The sequence below is a fragment of the Hemitrygon akajei genome, chromosome 4 (assembly GCF_048418815.1).
Source record: "Hemitrygon akajei chromosome 4, sHemAka1.3, whole genome shotgun sequence".
NCBI classification, from domain to species: Eukaryota; Metazoa; Chordata; class Chondrichthyes; order Myliobatiformes; family Dasyatidae; genus Hemitrygon; species Hemitrygon akajei.
The window spans coordinates 176,528,544-176,555,032 of record NC_133127.1 but is presented as its reverse complement, the minus strand read 5'-3'; the positions used below and the strand labels follow the sequence as shown (position 1 = coordinate 176,555,032).

The 26,489-nt window shown below is 41.2% G+C and overlaps 1 protein-coding gene across 6 annotated transcripts in view; it reads left to right on the top strand.

The window, feature by feature from the left end:
- Nucleotides 1–26,489, top strand: part of LOC140726988 (inosine-uridine preferring nucleoside hydrolase-like) — a 68,674-nt gene that overhangs the window by 37,418 nt on the left and 4,767 nt on the right. For 5 of the 6 annotated variants that reach the window (XM_073044087.1, XM_073044086.1, XM_073044085.1 and 2 more), the window contains 6 exons: nt 7,529–7,650; nt 16,323–16,446; nt 17,902–18,092; nt 21,919–22,098; nt 22,977–23,088; nt 24,173–24,309. In XM_073044087.1, coding sequence (XP_072900188.1) covers nt 16,419–16,446; nt 17,902–18,092; nt 21,919–22,098; nt 22,977–23,088; nt 24,173–24,309 — 648 coding nt within the window. In that variant the 5' untranslated portion in view covers nt 7,529–7,650; nt 16,323–16,418. The remainder of the gene's footprint in view (nt 1–7,528; nt 7,651–16,322; nt 16,447–17,901; nt 18,093–21,918; nt 22,099–22,976; nt 23,089–24,172; nt 24,310–26,489) is intronic. The other variant, XM_073044090.1, reaches the window with a different exon arrangement.

Below are 26,489 nucleotides of genomic sequence, written 5' to 3'. Positions count from 1 at the left end.
AAAAGGGATATGATCATTTTATAACTGAAGGGTTTGTATCCTTGAAAGAAGGATCTATTCTGGTGCCAATAAAAATCCTTAGGGATACTGGAGCTTCTCAATCACTGATGTTAGACAGTGTATTGAAGTTTAATGAAGAGTCTGATACTGGTGAGGTAAATTATATAAGAGGTGTTGGGAGTGATTTTATGCCTGTACATTTGCATAAAGTAAATTTAAAGTCAGGGTTAGTTACAGGATTTGTTAAAGTAGGATTACAGCATAGCTTACCTGTGAAGGGTATTTCTTTATTGTTAGGTAATGACTTGGCAGGTGGACAAATTTTTCCTGAAGTGCATTTGACAATGGAGTCAGAGGAACCAGAGATGAATTCTAACACAGATTCTTCCTGTGTTGTGACTAGAGCTATGGCTAAAAAGATTGATGCGCAGAATGAGGTTGTTACTCATGATTGTTCAACTCAGGATTCGAGTTTTGAGGATGTGTCAGAGACTTTCTTACCTTTGTTGTTTGAACAAGATTCTTGGAGTAAGTCTGACTATGAAGATTTGTCTCTGTCTTGGAAGGAGATGATAGCAGAGCAGAATAGAGACCCTGAGATTATAAAATTAAGAGAACAAGCTCTACTAGATAGTGAAATTGAGAGGGTGCCAGTAGGACATTACTTGGAAAAAGGAGTGTTGATGAGGAAGTGGAGATCACCTACAATTCCTGCAAGTGAGGAATGGAATATTGTTTACCAGGTAGTTGTCCCTAAAGTTTATCGAAATGAGATTTTGACTTTAGCTCATAGTGTGCCTTTAGGTGGACATCAAGGGGTAAGGAAAACTGTGGACAAGATTTTAGAACATTTTTACTGGCCTGGTCTAAGAAAAGATGTGGTGATGTTTTGTAAAACGTGCCATACTTGTCAAATTGTGGGTAAACCAAATCAAGTTACACCAGTGGCTCCATTACAACCTATTCCAGCATTTGGTGAACTGTTTTCTAAAGTTATTGTAGATTGTGTGTGTACTTCGTCTAGGTTTCCAGAGGCAGTACCACTTAGGAATATAACAGCTAAAACTGTGACAAAGGCTCTTATAAAGTTCTTTACTTATTTTGGATTACCGAGGGAAATACAAACTGATCAAGGCAGTAATTTTATGTCTGGATTGTTTCAACAGATAGTTTATAAATTGGGAGCTAAGCAAATCATTTCATCTGCATACCATCCAGAATCGCAAGGTGCCTTAGAGAGGTTTCATTCTACCCTCAAGAATATGATTAGGACATATTGTGTGGAAAATGAAAGTGATTGGGATGAGGGTATAAACTTACTTTTATTTGCAGTAAGGGAATCGGTACAAGAATCTTTAGGTTTTAATCCATTTGAACTTGTATTTGGGCATAGAGTTAGAGGTCCTTTAGCTTTATTAAAAGAACAGTGGATTAGTAAGGAAATACGCACTAATTTGTTGGACTATGTTTTGAAATTTAAGGACAGGTTACATAAAGCTTGTAGCTTAGCCAAGGAAAATTTAAAATTGGCTCAGGAGAAAATGAAAACCTGGTATGATAAAGAAGCTAGGATGAGGATGTTTAAGCCTGGAGATAAGGTGTTGGTTCTTTTCCCCATGCAAACGAATCCTTTACAAGCTAGATTTCATGGTCCTTATGAAATTGTGTCTAAAATCAATGATGTGGATTACATGATAAAAATTCCAGATCGTAGGTCAACACAACTTTGCCATATAAATATGATAAAACCATATTTTGAGAAACAATCTGATACTGTGACTGTTGTGGTTAATGAAAATGAGTTTGATTTAACTAGGAACATGACAGATGATTCATCTGAATTTCATTCTAAATCCAACATTGTTTCTGTTAGGTTACCAAATTCAACCATTCTGGAAAATACTGATGAGAAACTAGCACATTTACAGCCAGAGCAGAAACAGCAGATGAAGGAATTAATTTTTAAATATAAGGATTTGTTTCCAGATGTTCCGAGAAGGACTACTATAGCTTCACATGATGTAGATGTTGGAGATGCTAAACCTATTAAACAACACCCATATAGGATGAACATAGAAAAATGTGAACTTGCTGAGAAAGAAATTGAATATATGTTAGAGAATAATATTATTAGACATACTAACTCGAATTGGAGTTCACCCTGTGTTATGGTGCCAAAACCAAATGGTAGTATTAGGTTTTGTACGGATTATAGGAAGGTGAATGCTGTAACGAAAACAGATGCATATCCAATTCCTAGAGTAGATGATTGTGTAGATAAAGTTGGAAAAGCAAAGTTCCTTACAAAGATTGATTTATTGAAAGGGTATTGGTGTGTTCCATTAATGGAAAGAAGTAGAGAGATTTCTACATTTGTAACTCCATCTGGGCTATATGAATATAATGTTTTTCCATTTGGGATGAAGAATGCCCCAGGTACTTTCCAGAGGATGATTAACTCTGTGATTCAGGGATTGAAGGATACTGATGCTTATATTGATGATTTAGTGACAGGAAATGATACTTGGGAAGCACACTTTATTGCAGTGGAGAAATTGTTTGAAAGGCTTTCAAAAGCTAACTTAACTATTAATTTAGCTAAGAGTGAATTTGGACATGCCACTGTGACTTACCTTGGTTATGTTGTGGGTCAAGGTAAGGTAGCTCCTGTTCAGGCAAAAGTTCAGGCAATTTTAGAGATTCCCACTCCAACGGGGGAAAAAACTCTCAGAAGATTCTTGGGAATGGTAGGATATTATCAAAAATTTTGTAAGAATTTTACTAATGTTGCCCTTCCATTAACTAACCTTTTGCAGAAGAATGTGAAGTTTGTGTGGACAGTGCCTTGTCAAGAAGCATTTGAAAAATTGAAAACAATGATATGTCAACAACCTGTGCTCAAGGCACCTGACTTCGAAAAATCTTTTTCATTAGCTGTAGGTGCTAATGATGAGGCTGCAGGAGCGGTATTAATGCAAAGGAATGAGGGTGATGAGGTTGATCATCCAGTAGCTTACTTTTCTAAGAAATTTAATAAGCATCAAAGAAACTATTCGACAATAGAGAAGGAATTGTTATCTCTTGTTTTAGCTTTAGAATATTTTGAGGTATATGTTGGTACAACTCAAAAACCACTTATTGTTTACACTGATCATAAACCATTAGTTTTTCTGAGTAAGATGAAAAACAAAAACAGAAGATTATTAAATTGGAGTTTGATGTTACAAGAGTACAATATTGTGATAACTCATATTAAAGGTAAAGATAATGTGGTTGCTGATTGTCTATCTCGATGTTGAATGTACAATGTAATTTTTTTTTTATGGAGTGGTTTTTTTTACAATTGTAACACTCCTACTGTATTGTGAGTTGTAAGATGTTATATGATGATACTGTATTGTATATTGTGTATGTTATAAAATTTATACATTTGTTTTTCTTGCAAATAATTGTTAAAATTTTTGTTCTTGACAGACCATAAATGTTTTTTTTTTGGAGGGAGGTGTTACGTACCTGTGACACGTGACAGTGGTGTACTTGTCACGTGACAGGTGTTGAAGCTGTACTGGACTTGAGGTAATGGTCTTGTGATGGTGGAGTGATGGCATTTTCCCGCCAGTAGAGGTCATGTGACAATTTTTTTTACAGGGTATAAAAGGAGGACCCCTCCCTGTGAGGAGGGGCAGTTCGTGGCTGGATTTGCCATGTTGACTTCATGTCTCTGTATGATTTAATGTTATGATGCAGTTTAGTTGAAAGATGAAGTTTTATCTAATGCCTAAAGTTTAAAAGGTCATTGCCAGCAGTTTCTTTATAATACTGCTAGTTGAGAATCAGTGGAGAGTGAAGATTGGAGTTCAGGAGTTAAAAGATCAAGGGAAGTCGATTTTGACGGTGAAACAGGTTCGACCTTGTTTGATCCTCATTCGGAAGGAATTCGTTGACTGTGCTCGTGTTAATCTCTGTGAAATAGCAGAAAGGATTGAGTAAGCAGGATTTAAATATCTCCTTATTCGAGGAGAGCTGGGACTCAGTTCTCAAATCGGTTAACTCAACCTCTCTTTGTGCTCGCCATTGCCTTTTACAGTTTAAGATTGTTCATAGAGCCCATATGTCTAAATCTAAACTATCTCGATTCTACCCTGGCATTAGTCCGCTCTATGATAAATGCAAGAGGGGCGTGGCCTCTCTCATCCATATGTACTGGCTCTGTCCTAGCTTGGAGAAATTCTGGAAAGATGTCTTCACTACATTATCGGGTATTCTGAATCAGCACCTAGAACCAAACCCCTTAATTGCTCTGTTCGGTTTTTGGGGCGAGACAGATTTATGTCTGGGTCCGACCAAATGCCGAATACTATCCTTTGCCTCTCTCCTGGCTAGATGCTTGATCCTCCTTAGATGGAGAGATGTTGCCCCGCCCACTCATGCGCAATGGCTTAACGACATTATGGCCTGCTTGGACCTCGAAAAAATTCATTATTCAGTTCTTAATTCAGATCTAAAGTTCCATAAGGTCTGGGGACCTTTTATCGAGTACTTTCATAACCTTCCTCTTGACTAGGGTTTTTTTTCTTTTTTTTTTCTTCTTTTCGGTCCCTTGCTTTCAGCTCCCTTTTTTTTCTGTTAGTAGGCATTATTATCCTCTGTTGCTAAGTGTATTCACAGTCTGGGAATTTGACTGTCCTGACTTATACTCTCTATATTGTGTTGTGGTCGGTCTGGAGTTGTTTTTTTCTTGTGTTGTGGGGCTTGGGGAGGACACTAAGCTTACTTGTCTTTAATTTAGGTGCTTTTTTGTTAAATTCTCTTCCTTTGTAGCATATTGTTATTGTATGCTTAATTTTGTACTGTATTAATGCTCCTCATTGGGATTTGGGGTTTTTAATTTGTAAAATGTTTTGAAAAACTAATAAAAAAAATTTTTAAAAAAGAAAGGATTGAGTACAGTGTTGTAAAGGAAAGGACAGTGCCTTTAAGCCATTTTATTTCCATCTCTGTAAAATTCATCGTGGGAAAAGTAGTTCGACTGGGAACTGCAACAACACGATGTGAAAGAGAATTTAAATCATCTTAAAAAGTCTCTCCCTTAAATGGACTGTAAGCATTTTGAACTTTTGCAATACTACTTTGAAGAACTGTTTTTGCAACATCGCTTTAAGAACTGTTTAAGCTTCCTTGCTTTAAGAACTGTTTAAGCTGCCGCACAGCAGCTGATTTCCGGTTACGTTAGTGATTTGTTTACTTTTTGGGGGTTTGTTTTCAGTGTTTAATAAACGTGTTATTTGTTATAAAAACCCTGCCTAACTCATATATTTATTGTTGCTTGAATCCGTAACAAAGTATATAAAGGGTAAAGGAGAGTTGAGGGTAGATATAGGACCAATACAAAGTGACACTGGAGATGTTGTAATGAGAGATGCAGAGATGGCAGAAGAACTGAATGCATATTTTGCATCAGTCTTCACAGTGGGAGACATCAAGGAATACCGGACATTCAAGAGTGTCAAGGAAGTGAAGTTAGTGCAGTGAAAATTACGACTGAGAAGGTGCTCAGGAAGCTTAATGGTCTGAGAGTGAATAAATCTCCTGAACCTGATGGAATGCACCCTCGGGTTCTGAAGGAAGTAGCCGGAGAGATTGCAGAGGCATTAACAATGATCCTTCAAGAATCGACAGGTTCTGGCATGGTACCGGATGACTGGAAAATTGCGAATGTTACTCTGCTATTTAAGAAGGGTGGGAGGCAGTAGAAAGGAAACTATAGACCTGACATCAGTGGTTAGGAAGTTGTTGGAATCGATTGTTAGGGATGAGATTACAGAATACTTGGAGACACATGACAAGATAGGGCAAAGCCAGCATGGATTCCTGAAGGGAAAATCCTACCTGACAAATCTACTGCAGTTCTTTGAGGAAATTGCAAGCAGGGTAGACAAAAGAGATGCAGTAGACATGGGCTACTTGGATTTTTCAGAAGGCCTTTCACAAGGTGCCACACATGAGGCTGCTTAACAAGGTAAGAGCTCATAGAATTACAGGGAAGTTACCAGCATGGGTGGAGCATCACCTGGTGGGAATAAAGGGATCCTATTCTGGCTGGCTGCCGGTTACCAGTGGAGTTCCACAGGGGTCAGTGTTGGGACCGCTGCATTTTATGATGTATGTCAATGATTTGGACTACGGTATTAATGGATTTGTGGCTAAATTTGCTGATGATACAAAGATAGGTGGAGGAGCAGGTAGTGTTGAGGAAACAGAGAGCTTGCAGAGAGACTTAGATTGTTTACAGGAATGGGCATGAAAGTGGCAAATGAAATATGATGTTGGAAAGTGTATGGTCATGCACTTTGGTCGAAGAAATAAACTGGCAGGCTATTATTTAGATGGGGAGAGAATTCAAAATGCAGAGATGCAAAGAGACTTGAGCAAGATATCCTAAAGGTTAACCTCGAGGTTGAGTTGGTTGTGAAGAAGGCGATTGCAATGTTGGCATTCATTTCTAGAGGTACAGAATATAAGAGCAGGGATGTGATGTTGAGGTTCTGTAATGCACTTGTGAGACCAGACTTGGAGTATTGTGTATTTCAAAAGCAAACACGAGGAAATCTGGGTCTCGGCCCGAAACATCGACGGTGCTTCTCCTCATAGATGCTGCCTGGCCTGCTGTGTTCCACCAGCATTTTGTGTGTGTTGCTTGGAGTATTGTGTACAGTTTTGGGCTCCTTATTTTAGAAAGGCTATATTGACATTGGAGAAGGTTCAGAGAAGATTGATAAGAATGATTCCAGGAGTGAAAGGGTTACCATATGAGGAACATCTGGCAGCTCCTGGGCTTAATCCCTGGAGTTCTGGAGAATGAGGGGGGATCTCATAGAAACATTTTGAATGTTAAAAGGCCTGAACAGATTAGATATGGCAAACTTATTTCCCAAAGTAAGGGATTCTAGGACAAGAAGGCACGACTTCCGGATTGAAGAACGTCCTTTTAGAACTGAGATGCCGAGAAATTACTTTAGTCAGAGGGTGGTAAATCTGTGGAATTTGTTGCTATGAGTGGCTATGGAGGCCAAGTCATTGGGTGTATTTAAGGCGGAGATAGATAGGGTTCTTGATCAGCTGGGGCATCAAAGGGTATGGGGTGAAAGCAGGGGAGTGGGGGATGACTGGAAGAATTGGATCAGCCCATGATTGAATGGCAGAGCAGACTCGATAGGCCGAATGGCCTATCTCTGCTCCTATATCTTACAGTCTAAAGGAGTGGCTATATCTAATTGAACTTGCAAAATTGCTATCTGGATTTTAAACAGGAGTCTTTGAACTCAAGAGCATCAAAAGCCGAATTGTAAGCCTGGTCTTAATTATACTCTGTAAAACTTCATCTCAGCGCTTGCATAAGAATACAGATATTTTGGAACGTAGCCTCGGGGTGAAATCTTGTAAGATATTCATGGGTGGAGTTGCACTTCTGGGAGCGGGCCGGTTCCCTGTCACGAAAAGACTAAAGTTGCATGACATCCACAAACAGATGTAGTTGCCGAGTTGGAGAAGCTGCCGGCGCTGGAGTGGGAAAACGCCGACGGGCTGTGTGCGCACTTCGCCAGCATTCAATAAGAGAGGAGATACGACTGGACAGCAACAATTAACCAGGTGAAAAGAATTAAATTTCTCATTAGAATAACCACTCAACGTGTTAAAATTATTTGGAGTGTTTGGAGAGAAAAGTATTTTTTACCATTGCATTTTTCCGTGTTTTTGCTATACTTTAATCTTACTTGCCTGTTAAGCAACCCCCTGGTTTCTCCTTTTCCCTTTAATTCCAGTTTCCACTGTCGAGACTATCGGATTGCCGCATTGCGAGGGACTTGCTCTGTTTTTGCAACATTTGCTGTCTCCCTCCCCAATACGCAAAATCTGTTTAATCTTGTTTAATATGTTCCCTACAAGAGCACCCAGACTGAAAGTTCTGCTGGGGCTCCTGCTTTCTCCGGTGTTCGGAAACAGTCACAATAAATAGCAACACACACAAAATGGTGGAGGAACTCAACAGGTCAGGCAGCATCTCGGAGGGAAATGAAATGTCAACTTTCCGGGCTGAGTCATTTCATCAGCCTGGTGAACTACATATACCTGTCTGGAAACGCACCCCACCCCCGCGCTGACTGCTCCTGTGGCTCCTCCCACGGACCCGGTATAAAGGCGATTGGAGCGTTCTTTAAGAACTCCCCTGTTCGGACTGGATATTCCAGCCGGTAAAATAGTTACTAATGTATTAACGCAGCTTTAAATTCCGGATATAGAACGAGAACATCAGCGCACAAAACCTTTAATTGGTGATATCTGAAATTTCTGATAAACTGATTTGTCGATACTGAGAAAGAGCGAAGCCTGGTTTATTCTGTCAGAACAGATCTTTGGAACGTGTATACCTTCATTTGGCTTCCTGTTGCAGGGCCTTCTGTAATTTTTCTAAATCTTCAAGATAATTTCATTGATTTGTTGCGTTAAGCGAGGTTTTTTATTTTATCCAGCAGTTTCCTGCCTTGGCAAACCATCGGAACTGTGAAACAGACCGTGTTTAATTTTCAACAGTACAATATTTCATTGCAATCTCATCTTTAACTCAAATTCAATGCGGGACTGGGGCGGCACCCTTTTAACTAATTCGTTCGATGTTCATATCCACGTTTTCTAGGTTTATTTAAATCATCATTCCGGTTTTTGTTTCATTTTAACTCTTAAGTTCTTTAACTATTAAACGTATTTAAAGATTTCTTAAAGTGAGGGTGCGCCCTAGACAACTTTTTTTTAGTGAACTTAGGTGTCAATCCATCACCAGCAATACCTTGATTCACACAGTGGCGGTTTTAAAGTTTTCGCTGCTCAGCGTTCTTCGATGGACAACTATCATTCCGTATTGCCGATTATTTCTCCAAATAAATTTATTCACATAAAATGCTGGAAGAACTCATCTATGGAAAAGATGACGTTTTGGGCCAAGACCCTTCATTAAGTCCTGCTGAGTATCTTTAGCACTTTACGTGTGTTGTATCGCGTTTGAATAAGTTCGTTAGCTTTCCAATTCATTGTGACCACGGGAGATTCTGCAACTGTTGAAAATCTTGAGCAACACTGACAAAATGTTGGAGGAACTGATTGATGCACCATAAATAACTCTTGGAGACGTGAGGCGAGATATAAGCTTTTATTAGCTGGAAGAAAGAACAAGCAGCAATTAACCACCACACAATATCCTGGAGACTGAGGCCAGGGCTCAGGCTCCAATCGCCTTTATACCGGGTCCGTGGGAGGAGCCACAGGAGCAGTCAGCGCGGGGGTGGGGTGCGTTTCCAGACAGGTATATGTAGTTCACCAGGCTGATGAAATGACTCAGCCCGGAAAGTTGACATTTCATTTCCCTCCGAGATGCTGCCTGACCTGTTGAGTTCCTCCACCATTTTGTGTGTGTTGCTATTTATTGTGACTGTTTCCGAACACCGGAGAAAGCAGGAGCCCCAGCAGAACTTTCAGTCTGGGTGCTCTTGTAGGGAACATATTAAACAAGGCATAGATACTATACGCAAGCATTGTTATTGGGTTGATTACCATCAGACATAGAAGCAGAACTAAGCCATCGAGTCTGCTCCATCATTCCATCATGGCTAATCCCAGATCCCATTCTGCATACCTGCCTTCTCACCATATCCTTTGGTGCCCTGCCCCATCAGGGAATTATCAACTTCCGCCTTAAATATACCCACAGACTTAGCCTCCACCGCAGTCTGTGGCAGAGCATTCCACAAATTCACAAGACTCTGGCTAAAAAAAATTCTTCCTTACCTCTGTTCTAAAAGTTCCTCCTCAATTTTGAGGCTATGCCCTCTAGTTCTGAGTAGGCTCAAACACAAGCTGTTCTAAAAAGCCATCTCCTAGGCATTCAACAAATTCCCTCTCTTGCAATCTGACGCCAGCCTGATTTTACTTTACTTTATTGTCACCAAACAATTGACACTAGAGCGTACAATCATCACAGAGATATTTGATTCTGCACTTCGCGCTCCCTGAAGTACAAATTGAATTTTCCAAATCCCCTTTCATATTGAAGTCCTCCAATGCAATTGTGACAGTACTCAAAATGGAGTACTTATTGTCGAGAGGGACAGCCACAGGCACGCCTTCTGCTGTCCATTTCCTGACAGTCACCCATTTATCTGTCCCCTGTAGCCTTAGGGTGACTACCTCCGTGTAGCTGCTGTCTATCACCTCTTCACTTTCCTTAACAAGCCAAAGGTCATCAAGCTGCAGCTCCAGTTCCCTAACATGGTCCCGAAAGAGCTGCATCTCGATGCACCTGGTGTAGACTCCTGGAAATTTCATATCTGACTCCCAGAACAGAACACTGGCCCTGTAGACATACCCCCTATTCTGTCAAAAGTTAGATAAGAAAAAAATAAATAAGAAATAAGGAATGAGCTTACCTACTTACCTCGCCTCTGCCTGTTGAGCCAAAGCCTTACCACTCTGACTTAGACCACTCCGTCAATGACCGCTCCCACAATGACCACTCCGCTAGGCGGTACCCCTCTTTTATGGAGACTGGGTTTTTAGAGCTCTTCACTGGACTTGCACAGGAATACCTGTGTCTGTGCAGTACTCCAATCGATGACTATCACACTTCTCCATAGTACTCCAGTCAATGACCTGTGTCCTGACACTTTGTCCTCAGAAACAAAGCCCACTACAAAAATCTTGGGATATTTAAATCAACTGAGAAGCAAGAAGATTTCAACCCTACCAAGCCAGTAGTTATGGGGCAGCCATACAGTTAATATCATCTTAAGATAGTCTGTGATATCCTGTTCTATTACTATCTGCCACTGCTGTTTCCAAGACCCTTTCTCAGTTAGTCAAGAAATGCCCATCTGACCATTTTCATTGGATCAGGAGAACAGGATAACAGCTCCTTCCCACCCACGTATAAAAAAAACACCATAGCAGGTGAATAATGACAACTTGAAATTAATGCAGAGAGTTCTGCAAATCCCCAGCAGGTCAGAGAGCATCCTTGGAGGGAGAAAGAGAGTCAATGTCCAAGGATTGCACATCAGTACCATCACAAAGACCCACAGCAACACCTTAACTCTCATAGAAATTTGATAGATTTGGCATGTCACCTAAAACTTTGAAAAATTTCTATAGATGCATGTTGGAGAATATCCTGACTGGCTGCATCACAACCTGGTATGGAAACACCAATGCCCAGGAATGGAAAAGACTACAGAAAATGGTGGATACAGCCCAGTCTATCACAGGCAAAGTCCTCCCCACCATTGAGTACATTTACATGGAGCATTGCCACCAGGGAGAAGCATCCATCATTTAAGACCCCTACCACCCAGGACATGCTCTCTTCTCACTGCTAGCATCAGACAAGAGGTGTACAGAAGTCTTAGGACCCTCACCATGAGGTTCAGAAACAGTTACTAACCTATAACCATCAGGCTCCAGAAACGGCGTGGATAACTTCACTCACTCACCACATAATCACCAAACAATTTTGAAAGACTGATTTCATAACCCACAGACTCACTTTCAAGGACTCTACAAATATTTTTTTTCAATTTTATCTATTTACTTGTTTGTTTAATTTGCAAAATTTGTCTTCTTTTGCACATTTTTTGTCAGTCTTTGTTTATGTGTAGTTTTTCTTAACTTGTATTATATTTCCTGTAAATGCCTGCAAGTAAATGAATCTCAAGATAGCATATGGTAGTATGTACATACTTTGATAATAAGTTTATTTTGACTTTGATTTTGATGCTTTGGGCCAATGACCATTCATTAGACCTGGAAAAGTGGCCTCTCGAAGGGTCCTGGAAACTTAAAGGTTAGTTCTCTTTCTGTCCCCACAGATGCTGCATAACCTGTTGTGAATGTTCTGTTTAAATATGCATTAGGCAACACATCATTGTTTAAGAGGACAGTATAGTCAGTGTTGGTGATTTATTGTTTTTAACAGAAAGCCAGTGGAACTTGATTCTCTCAAAGCTGAGAAATAGCAGGAAATCCAAATTGTCACATGTACATCAAAACGTACAGTGAAATACGCCATTTGTGTCAAATCAAAGCAGCAAGGATTGTGATGAGCAATAAGCAAGCATCGCCCTGCTTCTGGCACTAACATAGCACTCCCACAACTCAGGAACCCAAATTGTAGGTCTTTTTGGAACGTACGAGGGAACTGGCATATCCAGAGGACAGCCACACAGTAACAGAGAGAACGTGCAAACTCCTTACCGAGATCTGCTGGAATTGAATCCCAATCTTACAGCTAGCGCTGTAAAGCGATATGCTAACCGCTACTTCCCTGAAGCACAATAAAACAGGATATGTCAAAATCCTCAGACCCAAGAAGGTGAATATATCCCAGTTAAAGTGTACTGAAAAACATGGATCTCCTAATCACCTGAAGCATCGGGAGAGGCAAGATGTAGGACAGGAGAAGGCTTTTTGGTATTTTAACCTTCGTGTATTTATCACTGAGATCACAGGGCATCTGATCTTGGCCTTAGTTCCACCTTCCTGCAAGCTTCCCTTCTCTTTTGACTCCTTGATGAAAATATACCTTTGATGCTGTTTTCCAGGGTGTTGGTGAGGTAAGACCAGGGGTACTTCAGCCAATTTTGGTTTTAATTAAAGAGGAATGTTTTGTATATGTTACAATAAACAAAAACTACAGAGATCTGTCAGGTCAACAGAACAGGTCATTGGCTACAGTCTACCATCACTGCAGGACTTGTTTGTGTCCTGGATAAAGAAATGGACAGGAAATATCATTGTGATCACTACCCACCCTCCAAACCATCTTTTCCAAAAGCTATAGGGCTATTAAAACAAAATCCTTACACCACTTTAGATGTTTTCTCCCTCAGGCAGTTAATCTGATCAACCATTCTAGTTTGACATCCCCACTCCCCTCTATCTATTACCACTTGTATAGCAGTGTTTACATTGTAAATACATGCTGGTATTTAAGTCTGTATGTGCTTTTTACTCCAAATCCTTACTTTAACCTTCAACTTTATATATCATATAACTCTTTATTGTTTATAATAGTTGAATGATTTTTTTAAATTTGCATGTTGCACCAGCGCACCACAGCAAATTCTGAATACATGTACATGTACTGTAGATGGAGAATAAAGTTGATCCTTGATATATTTGAGGTTGCTCAATGGTTTCACCAGACTGATGCCTGGAAATAAGGGGTTGCCTTATAAGCACATGGCAAGAATTGAACCCTAACTTACGTCATTTCTAATGGGATCCCCCCACCAGCCACGTTTCTCTCTCTCTCTCTCCTATAGATGCTGCCTGGCCTGCTGCGTTCTGCCAGCATTTTGTGTGTGTTGTTGTTTGAATTTCCAGCATCTGCAGATTTCCTCATGTCCAGTAAATTATAGGCTGGTGAGCCTGACACTAGTACCGGGAACATTGTTGGAAGGCTTTCTGAGGGACCAGATGTATATGTATTTGGATAGACAGGGACTGATTAAGGATAGTTTGCATGGCTCTGTGCATGGTAGTTCGTGTCTAATCAATCTTAGATTTTTTTCAAGTAAGTTACCAGGAAAGTGGTTGAAGGCAAGGCAGTGGATGTTGTCTACACAGACTTTATCAGGCATTTGACAAGGTCCTGCATGGGAAGTCGGTCAGGAAGGTTCAGTTGCTCAGCATTCAAGACGAGGTAGTAAATTGGACTAGACATTGGCTTTGTGGGGAACACCAGAGAGGGGTAGTAGATGGTTGCCTCTCTGACTGGAGGCCTGTGGCTAGTGGCATACTGCAGGGATCAGTGCTGGGTCCATTGCTGTTTTTCATCTATATCAATGATCAGGATGATATTGTGCTTAACTGGATCAGCAAATTTGCAGATGACACCAAGTTTGGGGAGTGTAGTGGACAGGAAGGAAAGCTATCACGGCTTGCAGCAGGATCTGAACCAGCTGGAAAAATGGGCTGAAAAATGGCAGATGGATTTTAATGCAGAGGTGTTGCACTTCGGTAGGGCCACAGTAGGGCACCGAGGAGTGTGGTGGAACAAAGGGATCTGGGGATACAGATCCATAATCCATTGAAAGTGGCATCACAGGTAGATAGGGAAGTAAAGAAAGCTTTTGGCACATTGGCCTTCATAAATTGAAGTACTGAGTACAGAAGATATGATGTTATGTTGAAGTTGTATAAGACTTTGGTGAGCCCTAATTTGGAGAGTTATGTGCAATTTTGGTCATCTACCTTCAGGAAAGATGTAAATAAGTTTGGAAGAGTACAGAAAAAATATACAAGGATGTTGCAGGGTCTGGAGGACTTGAGTTATAAGGAAAGATTGAATAGGGTGGGATTTTAGAAGATCGAGAGGAGATTTTATAGAGGTTTACAAAATTATGAGGGGTATAGATAGGGTAAATGCAAGCTAGCTTTTTCCACTGAGGTTGGGTGTGACTACAACCAAAAGTCATGGGTTAAGAGTGAAAGGCAAAAACTTAAGGGGAACATGAGCGGAAACTTCTTCACTCAGAGGATTGTGAGAGTGTGGAACGAGCCTCCAGCAAAAGTGGTGCGTGCAAGCTCAATTTCAACATTGAAGATAAGTTTGGATAGGTACATGGATGGTAGGGGTATGGAGGGCTATGGTCCTGGTGCAGGTTGATGGGACTAGACAATTTAAATGGTTCAGCTGGCACTAGATGGGCTAAAGGGCCTGTTTCTCTGCTGTACTATTCTCTATGACTCGAAATAAGGAATTCAATTCTCATTTCAACCATTTCATCAGAGCTGAGGGCCTATCATGCAAGTATAACAATTCCAGCAGCAATTGTTTTGTTTTGATTTTTGGATTGGCTTTGCTGCTACAACTTCCATCAGAGATGAGGTACAGGAGACTGAGGGCACACTCTCTATGTGCTCGGAACATCGTCTTCCCTTCCACCATCGGATTTCTGAATCCCTGTACTCTACATCACTGTTTTTGCACCTCCTATTTAATTTTTGATATATTATTGAAATTTATAATATATTTTATGCATCGCACTGTGCTGCTGCTGCAAACAACTAATTTCCCAACACCTGTCAGTTATAATAAACCGAATTCTGATTACGATTTTGATTCTGAAATGACTAAATTGAAATTTTAAGGTGATTGGAGGAGAGTATAGGGAGGGGTGGTGTCAAAGTTAAGTTATTTTACACACCCCTGACAGGGCTGGTGGTAGAGGCTGATACAATTAGGATATTTAAAGGGCTCTTAGATAGGCATGTGGATAAGGGAAAAATGGAGGGCTATGTGGGAGGGAAGGGTTAGATGGATCTTGGAGTAGGTTAAAATGTCAGCACAACATTGTGGGCTGAAGAGCCTGTACTGTGCTGTAGTCTTTTTTTATCACTAATTTTAATTGCAACACCAACAAATTACATTCAATACAAACAGTTGCCGATTACATTTTGACTGTTTAACCCAGCCACCCCCCAACCCTCATCTCCACCCCTCCCTCTCCCCGCCACCAACCAACTGAATAGTAGTGCATACACAGACAGAGCATTCCTATTTTAACAGAAGATCTTTTAAGTTAGATATCAAATTTGTCCACATTAAGATTGAGTTTGGTCGTGCATCATTTACTCTTGCTGATGATAATTCCAGGTGAGAAATGTACAAAAAGCTCTGAAGCCAGTGAGTACTTGAAATATCATGGGGAGGTTTCCAATGCTGGACTACAATCTTCTTAGCTGCAGTCAGGCTGCCGGCCAGATTTTGCCTGTTTTTTCCGTAAGGGAAAGGTGGGAGTCATCATTTAGAAGACGTACAGCGGGGTCCATTGGTAATTGTACCCCCGTTAGTTCTGTAAGAGTACTGATAACCTTCCCCCACAAACCAAAAACCCCTGGACATTCCCATACAACATGTATAAAAGAGCCAATGGTTCTGTGGGGGGCAAAATGAGCGATATGGGTCAGGAACTAGTCCCTCCAGATGTCTAATTCTCGGTGTTAGATATGCTCTATGACAAAATTTTAAGTGTATATACCGATGATTTGGGTTTCTTGAAGCATCGGCAGCATTATCCCAAATCGCATCCCAGTCTATGTCTTGTCCCAATTCAGATATGTCCCTATCCCAGGCTTTCATTGTGTTATAGTCTTCTATGTTGTGTCAATGTTTGGTGGCTTATCACTTTACCTCCTCCAGTGATTCACTTCAACTACATGGTATCCTTGATGGGCAAATCAATCCTATGTCTTTCTTTAATTGTGACTTGTAGATCCAGAAAGGGCACGTGATTGACTTTTTCCCTTCACCTGGCACTGGTCCTGAAACTGGGAACTGAGACACATTAACATTTTAAAAAAAAAAGACAATGATGCAGCAAGTCGTGATACCAACTGGTGAGTAACACGTTTAAAAGAAATGAGTAACTATTGTGATTGAACTTCCCACTCAAGGGTGATTAGTAATGAAAAAGACTGAAGGAAGATGAGCCAACCTCAGTTAAATTGCGCTGAAAAATATGCATCTCCCTGTCACTGGAAGCATTGGGAGCCACAAGAAACAGGAACAGAAGAAGACCATTTGGAGTCTTAACTCCAGCCTATCTCTCAAAGAGATCATGGGGGACCTGATCTTGGCTTTAGTTCCAGGGTTTTAGCATAGACATTGGCACGGTAACATAGCAGTTAGCCCAACGCTTTACAGTACCGTCTGTAAGATCAGGGTTCAATTCTTTCTTTTTCAATCTTTTTATTATTGTTATTAATATCAACAAAATAAAATTGATACATAGATAATGGGATTACAAACATACACATTTCAACTGAACATGAAAGAATACATTAGCAATGATTACAGTATAAATGAGTATTCCCAAATCATGGACGATACAATATACAAATAAATAAGGCAAACCTAGGTATATCATAATATAAATTTTAAAAAAACAGAAAAAAAAGGAAAAGAAAAAAAATTATGTGAAAAAACTAATCTAATAACTAATAAGGAAAAAAAACAAAAAAAGAGAAAAAGAAAAAATGGAAAAAAGGGCTGTTTATAATATCTCACAAAAATACAAAATCATCAGAGTCGTCAACTCCAATCCTCTCAACATATATAAAATCGAAACTGGAAAAACAAATAGGCTTGGAATAGGGTCATATTACATCATATGAAAATATTGAATAAATGGTCTCCATATCTTTTCAAATTTAATAGAAGTATCAAATACAACACTTCTAATTTTTTCTAAACTTAGACATAACATAGTTTGAGAAAACCAATGAAATACGGTAGGAGGATTAATTTCTTTCCAATTCAACAAAATAGATCTTCTAGCCATTAATGTAAGAAATGCAATCATTCGACATGCGGAAGAGGATAAATGGAGTGAGTCCATCATTGGTAAACCAAAAATTGCAGTAATAGGATGAGGTTGTAAATCAATGTTCAATACCGCAGAAATAATATCAAAAATATCTTTCCAATATTTTTTCAAAAGCGGACACAACCAGAACATATGAGTTAAAGACTCATGAGTTAAAGTAAAAGTGGTAGAGGCAGGTTCGGTATTGTCATTTAAAGTAAAATTGGATAGGTATATGGACAGGAAAGGAATGGAGGGTTATGGGCTGAGTGCAGGTAGGTGGGATTAGGTGAGAGGAAGCGTTCGGCATGGACTAGAAGGGCCGAGATGGCCTGTTTCCGTGCTGTAATTGTTATATGGTTATATTCCTTAGTGTACAGGACTGGTTAAAATATGAACCGCACCACAAAGTACATCCTTTAATCCTGTGATAAACAGTTAGAGTTGAACTTTGTGCCAGATTTTCTCCAATTTCTCCGACCCACAGTGTGCCCCCTGGAAAAGAAGCTGTTGATCTTGGATGTTGACGTTGGGGTGGATGACGCCCAGGCGATAATGATGGCTCTTGCAGCTCCGAACGTTGAAGTCCTGGGAATAACCTGTACTCACGGAAACACGAGCATCGAAAACGTGTGCAGGAACGTGCTGCGAGTGCTGAAGCTGTGTGACAAGATGGAGGTATGTCGGGAAGAGAAGAGGGCGGGGGATGTGGCTCAGTAACAACTTTGAGAGAAAAAAAAACTTGTAACTCTTAAAATGGTTCTTCCAAATACCTTTTACAATCTCTTGCTTGTAATCTGGTTTATTGTGTTAGGATATGTCATGCCAGCTTCCGGGATTTTGACATTAACCTTCTGGAGTACGGATAGCTGGCATGACCCTTTTAAAGACTTTGGACCTGACTGCTAATTGGCTGCCATGTGTTGGTTCCAGGATTTCAATGTTTAATGAGCACACAAACTGACATTCGGTGCTCAATTTGGATTGTCTTCTAGTTTAGTGCCCAGCTCTCGGTTCAGTCTTGTACTGCGTCTCGATCCTAGACTCGGATACTCCAGCACTTGGGTCCTAGCCATCCTGGTCAAGGTCTCGTCACAAATTGTGCAAGGCAATATTGATCAATATTAGCTACAGTCTTTGTAATAAATAGAATGACGCTGTATGATATGGAGAGCAAGCTGTTGTCCACGTAGCAGCCTCCCCCTCTCCACAGATCTGATGAACCCAAACACCGATACAGTGTGGTACCAGCATCGTCACGGGAGTTGCCAGTCAGCATTGAACTCGATATAGGACTGCCTTAGGGACTCCATCACTGGACTTTTCCCTCAGGTTTACTCCTGAAGCCTTCCTCATGAGTGGGTGTAGCCGCAAGGCAGCAGAGGTTTGAGATCAGAGTTTTCCTTCTCTTAGATGAGCTGCCAACCATGGCTGATGAGCCCCATCTGCCCAAAGTGACTGTTTTTTAAGTGCCAGTAACCCACCTTTGCCCATTCTCTTGTCAGTAGAAATGGTTCCACTGGGCTTAGTAGTTAAAGCACATGTGAAGGCCAGGAGCTGGTCTTGGTTGTTAGAGGCTGATTGAGGCACACACTATTGGGAACACTTAATCAGTAGTGGGAGCTTGTCCCCATTACCGCCCCCCCCACTATAACAAACTTAAAACACAAAAATAACACAATGAGGACAAAAGAGTTTCATTTTAGTGCAAAGTTGTTAAATTGATCACAGTGTTGCTATACTGAGGTGGTGATTAGGGTTCAAAACCCAATAGTTAAAGGGAAGTAGCTGATCTTGAACTTGGACCTCAGGTGTCTATACCTTCTGTCTGTGAGGATAGTATGGACTGGATGATGAGGAACTTGGATGGTGGAAGTTTCCTTCATCAGGCAGCAGCTCATGTAGGTACAACTGATGGTGTGGAGGGATGTGCCCATGATGTACTGTACATAGAACATTACTGCACAGTACAGGCCCCTTGGACAGTGATGTTGATCCAAACTTTTAACTACTCTAAGATCAAGCTAACACATCCCTCCTGCATTGCCCTCCATTGGATTTAAGTCCACTATTCTCTGCAGCTTCTTGCATTACTATGCATTCAGATTGGTTGTGATGCAACCAACCAGTGATATGCTGAACCTCCATAACCTTTTAAGAAAGTAGGTGCTATAAATACAGAAGCTATATTTCTTATAACTGCATTTTTCTTTATTTCCATCTAAGGCATTAAGTTTTCCCCAGTGTTTTCTTCATTTTCTTCGCCCATGTCCGAGTGTCAGAGCAACTGAGGGGAAGGAGTTGAGCCAGTGGGTTACAGACTTACAGATTCTTTCCCATCTGCTTTGGCATTGGAGTTGCTCACGCTGTGGAGGCTGAGATCCTGACGTTGTTGATGTGTTAATTCAACGAAAGGGTTGTGGAATGGTGATGGGGGATTGGCCTCTGGGGATTTGATAAATCAGACTACGTTTTACAGCTCTTATTGTAGATTTGCATATACCAGCAATACTGAATCTCAGAATTCAGCCTTACTCAGTTTCTGGTTGGCTGCTGGTGACTAGTGGTGTTCCACAGAGGTCGGTTTTGGGACCACTTCTCTTCATGTTATATGTCAGTGATCTGGATGATGGAATTGATGATCCTGTGACCAAGTTTGCCGATGATACAAATATAGGTGGAGGGGCCGGCAGTGTTGAAGAAGCAGGGAGTCTACGGAAGGATTTGGACAGATTAGGAGAATGGAGAAGCAATGGCAGATGGAATACAATATAAGGAAGTGTATGGTCCTGGCGTTTTGGCAGAAGGAATAAAGGTGTCGGCTTTCCACAGAGGTTGCTCTCTACGCGACTCCCTTGTCTATTCATCCCCCCCACCGACCTCCCTCCGGGCACTCATCCCTGCAAATGGAAGAAGTGCTACACCTGCCCCCACACTTCTTCCCTCACCACCATCCTAGGCCCCAGACAGTCCTTTCAGGTGAGGCACCACTTCACCTGCGAGTCAACTGGGGTGATATACTGTATCCGGTGCTCCCGATGTGGCCATTTATACATTGGGGAGACCCGCCGCAGACTGGGAGACCATTCCGCCGAACACCAGCGCTCAGTCCTCCAGCAGTGGCGGGATCTCCCTGTGCCACACACTTCAATTCCACAGACCACTCCCGCTCCGACATGTCTGTCCATGGCCTCCTCTACCGTCAAGATGAGGCCACACGCAGGTCGATGGAGCAATACCTTATCTCCTGCCTAGGTAGCCTCCTACCTGCCGGCATGAACATTCAACTCACTGACCTCCGTTGATACCCCTGCCCCCCCTTACCCCATCCCTATCTATTATTTTAGTCTGGTTCTCTTTCTTTTTCCCCCCTCACTATAATCTTCCCCCAGCCCTACCTTTCTTTCTCTTTTATTTCCCATAATTCTCCACCTTCTCCCCTAGCCCATTTCCCTCCAGCCTATCACTTCCCAGCTCTCTATTTTATCCCTCCCCCCACTTCTCATCCCCCCTCGACCATCCCATGTTACTTCACTCCTGATGAAGGGTTTCGGCCTGAAATGTCGTCACTACCTCCTCCCATAGATGCTGTCTGGCCTGCTGAGTTCTGCCAGCATTTTGTGTTTTTATTTTTTTTGAATAAAGGGGTAGACTGTTTTCTAAATGGGGTGCAAATTCAGAAATCATAGATGCAAAGGGACTTGAGAGTCTTCATGCAGGATTCCCTAAAGGTTAATTGGCAGCTGGAAGGCAAATGCAATGTCAGCATTCATATTGAAAGGACTACGATATAAATGCAAGGATGTAATGTTAGGATTTCATAAGGCATTGGTCAGACTACACTAGAGTACTGTGAGTTTTGGACCCCTTATCTAAGAAAGGATGTGCTGGCACAGGAGACAGCCGGAGGAGGTCCATGAAAATTATCTGGGGAATTAAAAGGTTAACGTATGAGAAGCGTTTGATGGCCCTCAGCTAGTACTCACTGGAGTTTAGAGGAATGAGAAACCTATCTCATTGAAACCTATCGAATATTGAAAGACCCAGATAGAGCGGATGTTGAGAGAATGCTTCCAAACCTGGGAGAGTGTAGGATCAGGGGCACAGAATGCAAGGATGCCCCCATCGAACAGAGATGAGGGTGGTGAATCTGTGTAAGTCATTGCCACGGGTGACTACGGAGGCCAATTCATTTTAAAGCAGAGGTTGATAGACTCTTTATTAGTAAGGCCATCAAAGGAGAGAAGGCAGGGGCTTTGGACTGAGTTAAATCAACCATGACCGAATATCAGAGCAAACTTGAAGAGCCAAATGGCTAATTCTTCTTCAGGCTTATGGTCTTAATTGCCACGTCTTTTTTGCGCTGGTCTGACCACTGGCATAGAAAGCCACATGAGGGGGCCTATACAGTATATACATTTGATGTACATAGTCTTTGTTGTACTTCCATTATTGTTAATGAGGATACACAAATATTTCTGAATGGTTGCCCATGTGTACACAGATTCCTGTCTACCGTGGGTCAGCCACCTCTCTCCTGGGTGTAGCCCATTATGATGCAGCTTACCATGGGCAGGATGGTATGGGTGATGTTCCGGACCCCGATGCTCCAGGCCTGGAACACATAAAGTCTGAACACGCGGTGAATGCCATGATACGGATGGCTAACGAACATCCCGGTCAGGTGAGATTTGACGATTTTTATTAAAGCAAATCTTCTTATTCTGTGGTAATTGATATTCAGTTCGACGACTTGTTTCTGACTCAGATATGGCTACCGTGTCTTTAACATCAGGGTAAGGCTGTGTTTGGGATGGTACGAAGCTGCTGTCTCAAGCCTCAGTCATTCAGACTTGATCCTAACCTCTGGTGTATTCTGTGTGAAGTTTGCATGCTCCTCCACAATTGCATTTCCTTCCATGTTCCAAAGAAATGCAGGCTAGTGAGTTAATTGGTGGCTGAGTGATAGCATCTGAGAGGATTAACAAGAATAAGGAGAGAATAAAATGAGGTTAGTGTAAATGGGTGCCTAATGATTAGTAAGGACTGGGTAGGCTGAAAGGCTGGTACTGAATGACTGTCACTTTGGAATGAGAGGCGGAGGGTACTGGCAGACTATCGGAAGAGAGAAGCAAGTGACTGGGTGTATTTCTTCACGGTGAAGCTTTGGCTGGAAACATTTTAAATCCATTGTACCCAAATCTCCGAGAGAAAACCTTCATAAATTTCACTGAAGGTGAGAAGCCTAGGCTATTGAAAACATCATAAAATTCACTTTGAACAAGAATGTGTGAATGTTTCTACTTCACGACAGTTCTTTAGTTTTTTGTTCATAGATTGTTTTACAATTAGAGTTATCTCTATTAAAAAGTGGTGGTTGTAAAGATTAAGTTGTGTCAAACTAACAGTGACGTTTATATGGCAGTAAGTTGGAAATGTCTATGATTATGGTAGTAGTTTTAAATTCTAATGGAAAATTAGATACATATTCATAATTCAAATAACCTAAGCAATACCCATTTCCCTCCTTATAATTCTAAGCCCCTTCCCTTCTTCTTGTAGGTCAGTCTTGTTGCTGTTGGGCCCCTGACCAACGTTGCCCTGGCTGCCAAAATGGATCCCACTTTTCCTACAAAGCTGAAGAGTTTGTACATCATGGGGGGAAACATGGAAGGTATGTCGTGTAGCCACACTGTCTGAGGGTTCGCCGACTTAATCAACTGCTCTAGAATTAAGTGATATCAGACTGAACCACATTTGGTCATTTATTGTCTCCTATCTTCCAATCTATCCCAAGACTTCCCTTTTGTTCTCTACTCCTCTACAGTGAAAATTAAAATCATATATTATTTACTTGGATATTATCAAATATCATTCACCTTTCCTCACCATACAGCTAGTATTCTACATCATTCTAGAACATTGTAACTCTTCATTCTACTCCACATATGCATAATGACATCACCATTTTTTCTTAAAGGCACGGGCAGCTATTTTGGCATTACCAGGGAATGCATAAGTGCACTTTAACAATAAAAAATTATATTCCACGGTCACCTTGTTACACTTGTATGAAAATGAGGCAGGCAGTCTGGCCCAGCATGCACTAGATGGGTTAAGTTTGGTCTGAAGATACATCAAGTTGAGAATCAATCATTTCTGCACTTCTATCAAGTCACCTCTCACTCTTCACTCCCAAGAGAAAAGCCCAGCTCATTCAACCCATCTTCCTAAGATACATTCTCTAATCCAGGCAACATCCCAATAAATCTCCTCTGCATCCTCTCTAAAGCTTCCATGTCCTTCCTTTAATGAGGTGACCAGAATTGAACACAATATGTCAAGTGTGATCTAATGTGGAGTTGCAACAGTATCACATGGCCCTTAAATTCAATCCCCTGATTAATGAAGGCTAGCACACCATACACCTTAACCACCTTATCAATTTAATACACTTTCTTAACAACCCTGACAATCGAATCACAATTACATCCTGTGGCAGTGCAATGAATCTTAGGAGTGACTGTTTGGGGAGGGACAGGGCTGTTCTCAGTTCGTCCCAGCACCACAAGTCCTGTTGGGACATGCGAAGAAAGGGTGGGGGTGCAACAGAGTTAAAGCCATTTCTTGAGCCATGTGATATTATCAGATCTTCCAAAAAGATTCCTAGATGCCATGTTACAGAAGCGAGACAGCTATATTATTGTGTGTCATTTCAACGTTTTACTCAAGGATTAACACTGTGGTTTGATTCTCAGCCAGAGGGAATGTAAGAGTCTGTGGCGAGTTCAACTTTGTCACAGACCCAGAAGCAGCTGCCATTGTCCTCAGCCACTTTACCTGTCCCACTCACATTGCAACCTTGGAATACAGCCTTCGCCATCGCCTGCCCTGGGTAAGTTGTGTCGCTGCAAGCTCAAAACTGCCCTAGCATTCAAAGTAGGGTAGATGAATGGTTATGTCCTCAGAGACAAAGATACTGATTCAAAGTCCAAAGTAAGTTCATTTTCAAAGTACGTACTGTATATGTTATCATATACTACCTTGAGATTCTTCTTGCAGGCATTTTACAGGAAAATAAATACAGTAAAATTTATGAAAAGCAATGACTGATCAACAACCAATGTGCTATAGAAGACAAATTGTGCAAAAAATAAAAAAGTAAATAAATAATACTGAGAACACGAGTTGTGGAATTCTTGTAGTTTGTGGAGTCAGTTCAGCAGTGAAGACCAGTGAAGTTGTCCACGCTGGTTCAAAACCTGTGAAAAATCTGTGTATTCCTCCTTTCTTATCACTGCCATTATATTACCCTCAACTCTAGAGGTTCTAACTTACAGACCAATCACCTACATGGGATCTTCTTGAAGCACAAATCAAACATTTATTTCAGAATGTTATGTGGTTACTGTTATTGTTTGCACAATTTTTTTGCACATTGGGTGTTTGACGGACCTTTTTTATCAATTCTTTTGAGTTTCTTTGTTTTATGGCTGAATCTCAAGGTTGAATATAGTATGCATACTTTGATAATAAACGTCCTTTCAACTTTGAACTTTGAAGTTTACTGTCACGTGTTTAGGTATACGTATGCACAAATACAATGAAAATCTTGAAGCAGCATCACAGGCATTGAACGGCAGATAAACAACACTCACAAGAAAGAAAACATGAAATAAGCATGAGTTACCTACAAATTTTACAAGAGAGATTTAAATTAGAACAACAGAAAACAAAGTTTATTTTAGTGCAGTGATTGAAGGGGTCACCGAAGTGTTGCTAAGTGTTACACAAAGGTTTGTGTGTTGTGGATAGTGTGGAGGTCTGTCAGAGGTTACAACGAGACATTAATAGGATGCAAAACCGGGCTGAGAAGTGTCAGATGGGGTTCAACCCAGATAAGTGTGAAGTGGTTCATTTTGGTAGGTCAAATATGATGGCAGAATATAGTATTAATGGTAAGACTCTTGGCAGTGTGGAGGATCAGAGGGATCTTGAGGTCCAAGACCATAGGACACTCAAAGCAGCTGCGCAGGTTGACTCTGTGGTTAAGAAGGTGTGTGGTGTATTGGCCATCACCAATTGTGGAATTGAATTTAGGAGCCGAGAGGTAATGTTGCAGCTATATAGGGCCCTGGTCAGACCCCACTTGGAGTACTGTGCTCAGTTCTGGTCGCCTCACTACAGGAAGGATGTGGAAGCCATAGAAAGGGTACAGAGGAGATTTACAAGGATATTGCCTGGATTGGGGAGCATGCCTTATGAAACCAGATTGAGTGAATTCAGCCTTTTCTCCTTGGAGGGGAGGAGGATGAGAGGTGACCTGATAGAGGTGTATAAGATGATGAGAGGCATTGATCGTGTGTATAGTCAGAGGCTTTTTCCCAGGGCTGGAATGGTTGCCACAAGAGGACACAGGTTTAAGGTGCTGGGGGAGTAGGTACAGAGAAGATGTCAGGGGTAAGTTTTTTTACGCAGGGAGTGGTGAGTGCGTGGAACGGGCTGCCGACAATGGTGGTGGAGGCGGATACGATAGGGTCTTTTAAGAGACTTTTGGATAGGTACATGGAGCTTAGAATAATAGAGGGCTTGTGGGTAAGCCTAGTAATTTCTAAGGTAGGGACATGTTCGGCACAACTTTGTGGGCCGAAGGGCCTGTATTGTGCTGTAGTGTTTCTATGTTTCTAAACTATAGTACTGAATTCATTGGTTCAAGAAATGAAGGGAATTAATTGTTCTTGAATCTGAACAGGATGTCAGGCATCTGCCTTCCCACAATTGAGGACATCTTCAAAAGATGATTCCACAAGAAGGCAGCATCCATCATTAACAAATCCTCACCATCCAGGGCATGTTCTCTTCTTGTTACTGCTATTAAAGACCCCCAATCAGCATTTTGAGAACAGCTCCTTTCCCTCTGCCATCAGACTTCTGAATAGTCAATGAACCCATGAACACTACCTCACTACTCTGCTTTTGCACTATTCATTTTTTATTATTGTAACTTACTGTATAATCATTTATTATGACTGCCTGGCTAAGCACAGCTCCAATGCCAGATTTAAGTTTGCTGAC